The sequence below is a fragment of the Antedon mediterranea genome, chromosome 5 (genome assembly GCF_964355755.1).
Source record: "Antedon mediterranea chromosome 5, ecAntMedi1.1, whole genome shotgun sequence".
Taxonomy (NCBI): domain Eukaryota; kingdom Metazoa; phylum Echinodermata; class Crinoidea; order Comatulida; family Antedonidae; genus Antedon; species Antedon mediterranea.
The window spans coordinates 21571449-21585224 of record NC_092674.1 but is presented as its reverse complement, the minus strand read 5'-3'; the positions used below and the strand labels follow the sequence as shown (position 1 = coordinate 21585224).

The following is a 13776-nucleotide window of genomic DNA, read 5'->3' as shown; positions in this document are numbered from 1 at the left end:
TTGGCTTTTAAGGGATTGCGCTCCTGTAATAGTTCCAGTGCTAATGAAATTAGTTAATCTTTCACTTATCACATCCACAGTACCGCAGAATTTAAAGAAAGCACATGTACGGCCTTTGCTGAAGAAGACTGGCCTCAATCCAGAAGTTCTTAAAAATTATAGACCAGTTTCAAATGTATCCTTTGTTTCGAAGCTTATTGAGCGTGTTGTTGCAGTTAGACTCTCTAAGCATATGTCAAATCACAACCTCCATGAAACTTACCAATCAGCATACAAAGCTAACCACAGTGTGGAGACAGCGCTTCTACGTGTTCAGAATGACGTTTTGACATCAATAGATAATCAAGAATTTGTTATTCTAGTTTTACTAGACTTATCGGCTGCTTTTGACACAGTAGATGACTCACTGCTTCTTCATAGATTGTCGCATGATATTGGGGTAAGAGATCAAGCATTGTCTTGGTTCATATCATATCTAAGAAACAGAACCCAGGCCGTCTGCATTGGTGATGTTTCATCAGATGACCTTCCTCTATTATGTGGCGTCCCACAAGGTTCGGTGCTTCGACCACAGCTGTTTCCATCTATGTTGCCCCAGTTGCTGAAATAATACGAAGACACGGATTATGTCATCATTTCTATGCAGATGATATACAAATCTACGTTTCTGTCAAGCCTTGCCAGACCAAGTTTCTTGAAGCATGCACTGCTGAGATTAGAAAATGGATGGGCTCCAACTTCCTCAAGCTAAATGATAAAAAGACCGAGGTGATCCTATTTGGTTCTGTTCAGCAGAGAAAAAAGATCCGGTTTGATGGCCTACATATTGGTGGCGTACTAGTCAATCCATCATCAGTAGTTCGTAACCTTGGTGTACAACTTGATTGTAAAATGACCATGGAATCACATATCAACAAAATCTGCCGATCTGCTATTTTCCATTTATGTAACATCGCCAAGATCAGACGTTACGGTACTTGAACGATTGTGCAACAGAGCAGATTGTACATGCTTTTGTTACCAGTCGGCTTGATATGGGAAATTCCCTGCTGTATGGTCTGCCAAAGAAGCAGTTGCGGACTTTCCAGAAGGTGCAAAAATTGGGCAGCTCGCTTGGTGATGTGTGCCAAGAAGTATGATCACGTCACACCATTGTTCAAACTGTTAAATTGGCTACCCATGGGGTCACGTGTTAAATTTAAGATCCTGCTGCTGGTGTTCCGATGCCTAAATAGTTGCGCTCCAAAATATCTCTCAGAATTGTTGACAGTCAAGAAGGGAAAGCGAGAACTAAGATCTAGTCATCAGGTGCTACTGGACATTCCAAGGAGCAAACATAGTTGGGGAGATCTGACTTTCAGTGTTGCTGGACCTAGGCTCTGGAACCACCTACCCTTGAACATTAAACACACATCATTATTGAGTCACTTTAAGTCACTACTCAAAACTCACCTTTTCTGATTTTTTACAGCGCCATGAGCAATGAATGTTGGAATGGCGCTATATAAATCGAACGATTGATTGATTGATTGATATTTGTAACTCTTACTCTTAACTTTTTTATTTTGGCCGCCATCTTGGAAAATCGGAAGCCAATTAGGTGACTTCTTTGGTTTGAGGAAAATCAACTTAAATCCATGTTTTGGTGTAATCAGATTACCCAAATAGTTGGTTGCTATTTTGCTGCCAACATGTATTAACACATTTCACTAAAGAAAGTGGGTATTGTAACCTGAAATAAATTTAGTTTTCGGTGGCTAAGGAAACATCAACTTTCCTAATTGTTGGGTAACATTTCCAAAAGGGGAAAATCAAAGTTTACTCCACTAATTGGTGGCAGCCTGGTGACACACATTTTATGGGCTAAATTTTATAATAGCACACTGAGCTCGCTTGCCAAACATGTTATCGTAACAGACTTGTTACAGACAGGTTTACTTAGGTGATATACTGGACGCAGGACTAAATTCCTCTATATCCAGATCAAATTGGTCCAATCCTGGTACTTTGAATCCTTAACTTGTTGATTCCGCCAGAATTTATCCAGACTATTTTTAAAACTGTTTAGTGAGGTTGCTGTCATAACATGTTCAGGTAGTGCATTCCTATTATCGGTTGTACGGTTACTGAAGGAAAATGTCCTTTTATCCAAATGGGAAACCGTCTTAGCTAGCTTAAGAGAGTGCCCCCGTGTTCTATTAGATACATTTAGTTTTAGCAAATCAGATACTGATTTACCATAATAGCCATGTCATTACGACATCTTCTATAGACCAAAGTAGGCAGTTTTAAAACTCTTAATCTTTCTGCATAGTTAAGCCCATTAATTATTAATTAAACCAAGTTTCACACCATTTCCTTAAAGACTCAAAATCCTTATGTAATAATACATGACCATTTAAATTTGAGAACTCTCTATACAATTTTGTGTCATCTGCAAAAAGGAATACCTCAGAATGTACACATTCTGGCATATCGTTGATATAAATAACAAAGAGAAGTGGCCCTAGGACGCTGCCTTGTGGGATTCCACTTAAAACATTATGCCATTCTGATGCCTTTTCATTTACTATTACTCTCTGAGTTCTATTAGACAGAAATGATTCGATCCACGTACCAACTTCTCCAAGAATGCCATAGCTTTCAAGTTTTCCTAGAAGCATACGGTGTGGAACCTTGTAAAGGCTTTGCCAAAGTTCATGTAAATGACATCAATTGATCCACCCTCATCTATTAATTCTGTCCATCGATCCAAAGACTTTAACAATTGTAAAGTTGTAGATCGTCCTGTTACAAATCCAAATTGCTTATCAGAAAGTAAATTGTTACCTTGTAAATGCAAAATAAAACTATCCTTCACGATGGATTCCAAAACCTTAAAGATAACAGTTGTGAGGCTAACCAGACGATATAGTTACCGGGTAGGCCTACTGATTTCTTTTTAATCAAGAAATATTTCTTACAAAAAACGCCGCTCGACATTTTAAAATTAATCATTGTTCTTTTGATTAATTTATGATTAATTATTAAAAAGATGTCTTTTAATCGCAAAGATACATACAAATCACAGATAGTTCTTTAATTATGATTCACATGCCCATTTTATCACTAGTTAATTGTATACACAGCATTTGAAATAAGACATGTGTACCTTTCCAACAATGTATTATGTGCCAACAAATATTAATCTACTAATTCAAAAATGGCATTTAAAAATGGTCAATTTTTTACTTTAATGTGCTGTAGCCTCTTTGTCTCTGACCTCAACCTGTACTCTAGGCATGCAACTGAATACCCTCTGGAGACAACGTGACTTACAAGTGAAAATTCTTACACAATCTGTTGATTCGCGTCAACCAATCAAGGGGCAAGAATCCAAAATCGTTCAACCGTAAGCGCTCATAGGGCCTGTTCGTAGGGGTTGAAAATACCAGCTTATTCCCGATTTCCGTTCGCGTGATCCAATTAACTTTTGCCTCAGGCTACAAAAAATTCGAGGAGCTAGGACCTATAAATTATAGTCGAGTTTCCATTTTCGAAAAACTGTCTGCCTTTAAGCTACCGCTATGAAACAGTTTATTAATGAATTTGTCCTCATGGGACATAAATGGCTAAAGCAGCAGCGCGAAAATTGCAGTAACATTTGCCTGTCTCCACTGGTCAGGTAGTCCAGATTGTAAGGATTAAATATCAAGCACAAAGGAACACAGATAACTCTTGCCAGCTCAGAAAGAACCCTTGGATAGCAACCATCTGATCCTGGTGACTTAGTAATATCTAACTTGTTCAACTTATTATATACAATATCATGAGTTACATCAACTTTACTGAGAGGCAAATCAACCATCGTGGAAGCTAGCCTAGGAATACCAAAATCTACCGTCTCAGTAATTAACACTGCAAAAAAAACGTTGCCAAAGTTCTAGCTTTATCTACATCTGTTTTTGAATACACAGGGTTTACTAAGTCATTGTTAGTTATTAGGCCAGGAACACCTTTCTTTAGCTTTATTTATAGTGTGTGTATCTCAAAAACTTTTTTGGATTTGTTTTATCCTGGAGCGCAATATTTGTTTTCTATCATTCTTTTATTTTTCCTAGTTAGTGATCTAACCTGGTTTCGAAGCTTGGTATATTTCAGGAACTTATTATACTCTTTTGTTTCCATGTATCTTTGCCATGCTCTATGTTTTTTCCTTATTTTATCAATAATCTGTTTACTAAGTGGTGTTCTACTTTCTTCATTGGTTGTTTTATTTATTTTACGTGTTGGTACAAAGTATCAATGGAGGCTTGTAATTTTTCAGTTCCACAAGGTTTCAACATTTTTTCCACAGGTAATGTATATTGTAATGTAGTAAAGTAGGTTTATACAAATTATTGTATCTATCAATAAACTTTCAAAATACATATTAGACCACACCCAATCTAATAATCAAGGGTGGAAAAAGTACAGTCGACCTATTTTATGAACATATCATATAGTCTACTGCATTACACTTGCATTATGATTTGTATGTCACAAAATGCAAAGTTATTGTTTGCAATTAAAACTTTAGTCAATTTAAAGATGACACAGAAATGTTTGTCACATCACTATTGTGTCGTTGCAGCAAAATAAATTCTGAATCTGTTTTAACAATGTACTTTAGCAGTAATCTTCTCCTCTTTTTAAAATAAATAAATATAGCGTAAAACTCGACAAAAAAGCTTCCTGGGATTAATTTGGAAAAGAAGCACATTTCAAAAAGAAGCCAACTGAGCTTCTTTTCAAGATAGTATATGCTTCTTTTCAAAATAGAATATCAAAGTAACAACATAATATAATGTCGGACAACTTGTGATACAGATATAATGTATAATCGAATTATATCGTACATTACTTTTACAGATAAAAATGGAATGTTGATCACAATACTTAAAATTGGCAGGTAAATCCTATCTCGAAGCATACCAAAGAGTACTAAAAAAGCCCATTTTTTAGGATGTTTTACGGTATATGGTATATACACTTTAGGCCTATGTACTGGTCAAAAACATGTGTATATTATGTTTAAGTTTGCCAAATATAATAACATAATATGTCTATCAAGAATCAATGTGAATATTAGTCTAATTACAACAACTGAAACTCCTTTGGTTTTTTATTTCGAAAACCTATAAAATACTGTGCAAAAATTACAATATATTCAGGACGATCCAATTAATCCTTCCACAAAAGAAATTAGTTTCCATTGGCTTTAGCTCTGGATGCCATATTCAACTTGAACTATACGTGTATAATGCAAATAACACTGGCCAAGTAGTATCGTGCGCGCGAGCAGCAAATGGCAAACATCGACGAGTAATAATAATTGCACTCGTATCGTGCACACACAAGTTTTGAAGCAACTCATCCAATTAAACTCCAAAAATATCACTAAATTTGACTTGCTTTTTTTTAGTTTGTGGCCGATGAGTTCTTTTTTTTTAAATTTACATTTGTGGCCGTTATCCCATTGTGTGGGCGATGATCGTTTTCACGTTTGTGGGCGCTCTTATTACATCCCATTTGTGGTTGATGTGTTTTCACATTTGTAGTTTGTCACGATATTACTGCCAGACACAAAAACAAACTAGTAATAATAATATGTTTAAATGATTTAATAGTCCAACAAATACAGTTCGTTTCAAACGGATATAATCAACGCAAAATAACAGTCCACGTGACTCTGTCCGTGTATTTCGGCGTTCACAAAGAATTGTTCCACCGTGTTCCAATACTGCGATGATCACTAGAAGACTTTATCTTCGACGTGCCTCTACACTACTTCTTATTACAAATAACTTTATACGGAGATCAGCTTCTCCTCCGACCATCTATCTATAGTTACATAAAACATGCATTTTCTAATCTTTACGATTCCATAAGTAGAACACAATTATTACTAATAAATAGTTTACAGTTACTCTTATAACGATAGTAGTACTCACGGTCGTTATTTCCCCATTTGGGCTTATTGAGTTCACAGTTTTAACATGTAGCATTAGCTACCTTTTATCTACGTATTCGGAATAATGTGCCTTAGCTAAGGTGTACATCAACACTCTCCTAGCCCACAACTATTCTCTACGCCCAGAACTGTGCAACTGCTAATCTAAACCCGTGGTAGAACATTCTATCCTGTTAAGATAAGATAAGATAAGATAACTTTTATTGATCCTCAAAAAGGAAATTCATTGCTCGTCATAATAACAAAGAAAATACTATAAAAACAAATATAGCATAAAACCATTCATATAAAAACATCTAAAAAATTACAATATAAAATTATCTTCTTGACTTCCTGTTGTACTGGATGATACCGGAGGGAATAAATGATTTAGCAAATCGATTTGTTTTCACACTGAGGAGCCTCAATCTACCACTTGGATTAAGTTGGTCTATGATCACTTTGTGGAGAGGATGAGAGGCATCCAACTCAATGCGTTCGAAATCTTTCTAGAGGTGTTCTAGGTGCACATCGGTAAAGGAAGACAGTTCCAGACCAATCATTTTACCAGCCCAACGGATGAAAGTTTCAAGGCGTCCTTTATTATTATTATTGTAGTCGCTTTCTGACCCCACCAGCCTTGCCCCTTTTCCGAGGCCTGCGACGTTGTATCTCAGATGGTAATTCAACGTGTGCCGGTAGCGGTGAGGTCGACCTCTCGCCCATGGAATGCAAATCAGATGACGTGTACGCAATTCCACCGCCCGGCTTACTCAATCCACACAGTAAGAACAGCCAAAATATCAGCAAAAAATACAGAAATTTCAAAACTTTCAAATACAACATAATGTATAAATCAAATGACTTCTTCCACAATACAATACAGTCCAAATATACGAAAATAACGTCAAAAAATGAGTAACAACAGTGAGACAATGAGACGAGCTGTGTCGCCGTGTTGCACAGCGCCACTAAATTTGCATAACAAGTGATACCGTGTGTGCAAGTGAGTATCCAATCACAGACTGCCACTTGGTACATACAGAAATATAAAGCGTGTTCTGCACTGAGGAACTTCTATTGTATTGTAAAAAAAGATCATAAGGTAACTGAAAAACATAAATCTAACTTATCTCGTGACATAGGTCTACAGGTTATCACAACTATAACAGATATGAGTATATGACGTTTTTTGTTGGACAATTAATTGATTTAAATTTCCTATCCGAAAAGGCGACAAGTTTGGTTACTCTCAAATTGGTTAGTAGAGGCGACCAATAAAAAAGTGCCGCAAAGGTGACTGCCCAACTATTGGCTGTCGTGAGAGTAAACAAAATCTTAAAATTAGATCTTACTATATATCACGAATATAATAAGGTTGTGACCAATGGCTCTCTGGTCGAATTCGGCTGACGTGGTTTGCACTTCAGTGTCTGACGACAGCTAGGAATATCTTTTGCTTTCTTTTCCGAAGATAACGATTAGTTTTTCTGTACGATTTTGAAAATCTAAATCTGAAGAACAAAAACGTCTGATACGTAATGCCTGACTGTACGGTATGTTTTTAGTACAGTGTCGGGGATGACAACTGTGACGCTTCCAGGTCAATTTGTTTTCAATAGTAGTCACTCCAAGAAACTGAATATGATCATCTTGCTTAATTAAACATCGTCTATAAAAATGTCCATAGAGATTTCTTTAAATGGGTTAATAAAGTTACTTTAATCAATATTTAATGAGAGTTTGTTCATTTTGAACTAGTTTAAGACGTGGTGAATTTCGAAATTAAAAGTTGAATTTAGTTTACTGAGGTCTGGATGAGAGAGAAAAGGTTTGGAGTCGTAAGCAAAAAAAATCCAATAAAAATGAACTTGAGTAGTAGTTCCCTTTAGAATTTGGTCATGATTCCGCTGTAGGTTTGTCAAAAAGAGGATAGAGAAAGGCATCGTACATTGTCTTTAGAAAATAACTAGTAGTTAAGATCTCCAAAATATAGCATCGATTGAAGTAGACAGGTTGTTGTTAAATGAATGAATTAAAATAAGGCGTAAAAAATGTATCAGGTTCTATACAAAGTGATTCGTATTATTGGTTAGATGGCAGGTTGATATTAGGTATAAGTTTAGTTTATCAACATGTACATGTGTAAGTGGAGGCAGGAGCATTGTTAATATTAGTAAACACATTATTGAACCACATTTGTGGGTGTTTTCACATTTGTGGTTGTTTTCATTTGTGGCTGATGCGTTTTCACATTAATTTTGTGATCGTTTTCACATTAGTGAGTATTGCGTTTTTACATTTTTTTTTTTTCACATGTGTGGGCGTTTTCACATTTCTGTTGGTTCAACAAGGCCTACACCGGAGCAACTAATATACCCTCTGTAGGAGAATGACACAACACATAGATCGGCTATCAAAACATTAAAGCTTAATTATCAGCGGAATATTTTTAATTAGCTGGTCACTCGATTGGAAATTTCAGAGTTATTTCAATAGACATTGTCATTTTTCCAGTAATTTGCCTTTGGATATTTAATACGTACAGTGAAATAAAAACTGTTTACATGAGTACGTAAGTTTTACTATTATATTTCTGTTTCTTGGATCGTATTTGGCACATCCACAATTATCTATATTGAAAACAACTATAAATTGTATGTCTTTGTAAATTATGCAAAGGCAAATTATTACTCCTAAAAAAATGTTGATGATGAAGATGATGTTAATCAGGCTCATCAACATCATCATTATGATTCTCTCTCTCTTATCAGGTGTATACTGTGTAGTTTTGACTGGTACTGATACTGCTGATAACATTAAAAAAGAAAGACGTTGCTTTATTTTTGATAACCAGAGTGAAATATCATTATCAGATGACAGTTTTATTGATGTCACAATGACGGACAAAGTAGTAAAGTACGGAAAAAATTCAGAAGTAGGCCAACAAAAAAATAATAAACACGTATGTTAACTATTTTTATATACAGAGGATTTATCGAATATTTTAAACATTGAAAAATACGTTACAGTACAACATTTGTGAATGTATTGAAATAAGTTTGCCAAATATAACGTTTTAGTGAATGGGGAAGACAATAACAACACAGTTGTCAATGTCATTAACTGACTGACGTTTTAAAATTGTTCAGTAAAAAAATATATACCATTGATTTTAAGATTAAACCACAATTTCATAACAAACTACACGTTGAAAAAGGTATGCTACTCGCTGTCATCAAGATTGATAACGTCATTGAGTTGGCTTGCGATTCAGACGCTTCAACAGAAGGGCGTTCTCCATCAGCAATTCATAACGTAAATGGAATTGTAAAATTCCATTACGCAGTAACAAAGGGTGATGTGAGAGAAGACGAACAAAAATGGAAGTCGCTACCTAATGACTTGGTATAATTTGTTAATATTATTGTTAGAAATTAGGCAAATCAAACAACATGCAAACAAGTTACTGATTCGTGCCTCCTTAATGATTTATTTTTTCAAACTCGCAAACTGTTAATTTTAATAGTTTACTGGTGCCAAAGTATAATCGGTCATTGGTTGATGTTGCTTATAGAAATAATATGATAAATTGTCAGTCATAATAAAATCTTACTTTTTTATACTATTTATATTAGGACGAAATTGTAATGTTAATATTAACATACAATGCTGTATGTTTTATTTTGTCTCTATTATCGATATTATATTCTAATAATATTATTGTAAACATTTTTAACCTGTGTTTTCAATATCAATACTTTAAAGCAGTTATGATATCCCATGACTCCTATTTTTTATTTCAGTACGTCTGCCAAACTATATGAAACTTGCCTTTATATCGGATTGGCTTGTATTGCCTTTATTATCTTTGTTGGAATTCGCGTTAACCTGAATCGAGACAACCGGCAAAACCGTCCACATACTCGTGTCAACCATGAGAGGCCACCAATTCAAGCTCGTGAAGATGAAAATGATGATGATCTTATGCATGAATAAAATTGTTATTTAAGGCAGCAGTTGGCATTTTTTTTATTAGTTTACTGTTAATTAAAAGAAAATAGGTATAGTCAACATTTTCAATTTATTTTACTATATTAATAATTTTAATAAATACAATCTAGTTATACAGTATTTTTTCTTTTAAATATCATAGAATTTATACTAGATTTGTCAACTAAAATCTAATATTTACCAAGGTGAGATGAAATAGTATACAAATATCTACTGGGCTGAGGGGCATGGTACAAAATATAGCCCAATGTGATCTGGATACTACTGTATACTATATCCCGAGACTTCGTATCGGGATATAGTACGTCTCACAGAGGGTTATTTTTTGTACCATGCACCAATGAAAGGCCAGTAAATAATTGTGTTATAACCGTAACAAAATAATACATAGCGAGCAGTTTACCATACCTACAATACAACTGCCCAGTTCATATGCATGAATAAAATTGTTAATTAAGGCAGCAGTCGGCATGTTTTTTATTAGTTTACTGTTAATTAAAAGGAAATAAGTATAGTCAATTTTTTTCAATTTATTTTACTATATTGATCATTTTAATAAATACAATCTAGTTATACAGTATTTTTTCTTAATCAACTAAAATCTAATATTTACCGAGGTGCGTTGAAATATTATACAAATATTTACTGGGCTGAGGGGCATGGTACAAAATATAGCCCAATGTGAAATGGATACTATACTATATAGTACGCCAACCCTGGCCCAATTTTGAATAGTCCAAATACACTTCGACAACGTTTATAGGTGGCCTAAGGTTATTAAAGATTTGCCACTTATGAATGGTTTTTGTATAAAATCATTGTCATAATTTACTGTGTACTGTTTTTAGGTATGTCAAGTAATATCTAATTCTATTTTCATGATGTTTTGTTTCGTACTATTACGTTGTTAATAGTTCATTATCGATTATGTTTTCTTTGATTAGTTAAGAATTCTAGGAAAATTAAACTGTTGTTCAGAGTGGTAGATATGATTACCGATAGGATAAATATATTCTGTACACAGAGAGGGTTGAAGCCTATATTACTTGAGGCTTACTTGAAGCTAGTTTAACAGCCACGGATTCAGCCTGGTTACTAGGACAACTGAGATGTTTAGATTCACGTTAGGTTTGTTATATAACGCAAGGCGTACGGCGTTAATGTTAATGTGTTCAGACACAACAATGAGCAGTCCAATTATTTACGTTTACTGTAAAACACTCATCATTAGGTCTAAGCAGACCTATGTATACATTCATGACAAACGCATTACAGTTTACATTGTAAAGTTGTTTTTTTTTATTTGTATAATGTTACCTTCAAAATATACTGATTTGTTCTTACTACTTGCAGAATTGCATTCTAATTCAAAATAATTTCAAACATAATTAGTACACAGACAATTATCTGATTATTTTATTTAATTTATGAAATTATCATATCACTGACGCCAACTGTTCTTTAAAATTGAAAACCTGATAGTTTGACGTTTAGATATCTCGCTTTACAGGTATGCTGTTGGCCTGCTAACCGTGGTCGTGTCTCGTATTTTCATTGGTAAATCACTGATGCATCACTTGATTAGCGTTATTAAATCTACCCTCTCTTGCTATGGTTATTAACAGCTCCCTAACGCTAATCCGTGGCCTTGTTCAGACACCTAACGCTACCTTAACCCTAACGCCGTCTGAACATACCCTAAGGTTGTCTTTATACAATATAATTATTAAGGTATTTAATTTTTGCGATGTTAACAAAAAAGCACAATTTACTATTTACTAGATTTGGTCAAAATGTTCACAGCACATACTTTATTTAACGAGAGGTCAAAACAAAACCATGGCGATATTTCCAACACGACAGCAGCAACCAGGAATCCACAACATTTTAGGAATAGGTATTTTCGCAATTAAAATCTCGTTACACGGAATCTCTTTGGTGTTAACTTCTTGTTGGCGTATATATCACTGCGTTTTTGTATAGGTATAAAAAAATAGTGACCAAATTTGAACACGTCTTTAATTTTTAGCGCGGGCCAAGGCCAACCCCACAAAAAACTTGCAGTTATACATTAAATCGTAATACCGTGTTATACCATAGCTCATAATCCTAAGTTGTATATATACTCGCATGCATTATGAATAATATGAGTTTATTAAAAATTTTAATAAAAAGGATGATTTCGTTTAAAATTTAGCTTATTCAGTTATTGATTTTTAAAATCTGCCTTTGAAATTAGAAAAAAAAAATACTTAGAATTAGGATAACACTATGCTACATTTTGCCAAATTATGCTAACATTTGATTAGCGTTAAGGTTAAGTTCCCAAATCGGTTAAAATATGCAAAAAAAAGCACAATTATCTACTAGATATATAGTCAACATTTTCATAACACATACTTTTATTTAACAAAAGGTCAAAACAATACCATGAGGACACTTCCAACACGCCAACAGCAACCGGGAATCCACAAAATGTTTGTATTCAACCAAGTAGTCTTTTTTGAAAATTAAAATCTCATTACACGGAATCTCTTCGATGTTACAACACACTTCTTGTAGGCCTGTTGAATATGCGTGTAATAGCGTGTTGTATAAACGCGCCCATATAGACACAGGTACAAACCACCATGTATTATTTATATTGAGGTTTATTACAGGTCCATTATTTATTGAAAGCGACCTTATTTTATTTACTATTTTTAGTTTAGAGTTTAATGAAATGCAGTAGCAGAACTAGTTTTAAGCAAATGTTATGATGAGAAGGTTATTAAAAATTTGCCACTTATATGAATGTAACATCTTTGTATAAAATCCTTGTCATCATTTACTGTGTACTATTTTTAGACCTCTTAACTCACTAACCAGGGACAACATTTTGGAGACACTTCCCGGAGGAATAGATGGCGGAAGACTCAAGAAATATGACGTCAACCCGATTGATAATGGTTCTGATAATGACACGTAAATATTAGTTTACATGAGGAATATGAAAAAAGCTACAGGACATGACGGCAGCCCATAGAACAACTATACTACAGAGCTTTAGGGAGGTTGCAAATGTAAAGCCGACAACGTAGTTTCTAGAACTCAGGATGAGTGGCCTAATTGGTGAGCTAGGTCAGAAAGACTGATTGGCATTTGGAATTTTGATTCACCAAATCGAATCTGGAAAAGGCAGATGATACAGTTAAACAAATGAAAACCAATAAAAAAAAGTTTATATATATTTAATGTTCTTTGCCTGATTTGTTTATATATATATATAAAAGTATCTCTTCGGAGATCCCTCCTCGTGAATAAAAATACTGTAAGATGAGGGCGTATCAATTTGATCTCTGGTGCGCGTGCGTACAACTGAGGACTAGTGCTGTTCCACCGTATCACGCCGAGAATGTTAAAGAGTCGCTATCCAATCGAGTTCGAACAATACCATGAAAGCCCCAGTGGTCTAATGGTTAGGACATCTGCATATCAAGCAGGCGGTCCGAGTTCGAGTCTCGGTTGGGGCGACTTTTTCTCATTCTCACAGATTTCCTCATCTTTATCGTTTCAAATTAATCAATTAAATTTCAGTATATCACCGGGCGGTTTAGAATTAATGTTCTTTGCCTGATTTGTTTATATATATATATATATATATATATATATATATATATATAAACGACATCTTCATGATCTGGACCCATGGTGAAGATAATTTGGAATTTTTTCTTCTCAATATTAATTCAGCTCACCCAACTATCAAATTTACAGCTACCAAATCCACTAGTAGCGTTGATTTTTTGGAC

General features: G+C 34.6%; 1 protein-coding gene across 1 annotated transcript in view; it reads left to right on the top strand.

Moving 5' to 3' along the window:
• The window catches only part of LOC140049807 (uncharacterized), a 70640-nt gene extending 57473 nt beyond the window's left edge, over positions 1 to 13167 (top strand). The window contains exons 10-12 of the mRNA XM_072094756.1: positions 8746 to 8936; positions 9152 to 9379; positions 9778 to 13167. Of these exons, the coding sequence (XP_071950857.1) occupies positions 8746 to 8936; positions 9152 to 9379; positions 9778 to 9798 (440 nt within the window). The 3' untranslated portion in view covers positions 9799 to 13167. The remainder of the gene's footprint in view (positions 1 to 8745; positions 8937 to 9151; positions 9380 to 9777) is intronic.
• The last annotated feature ends 609 nt before the right edge of the window (positions 13168 to 13776 follow it).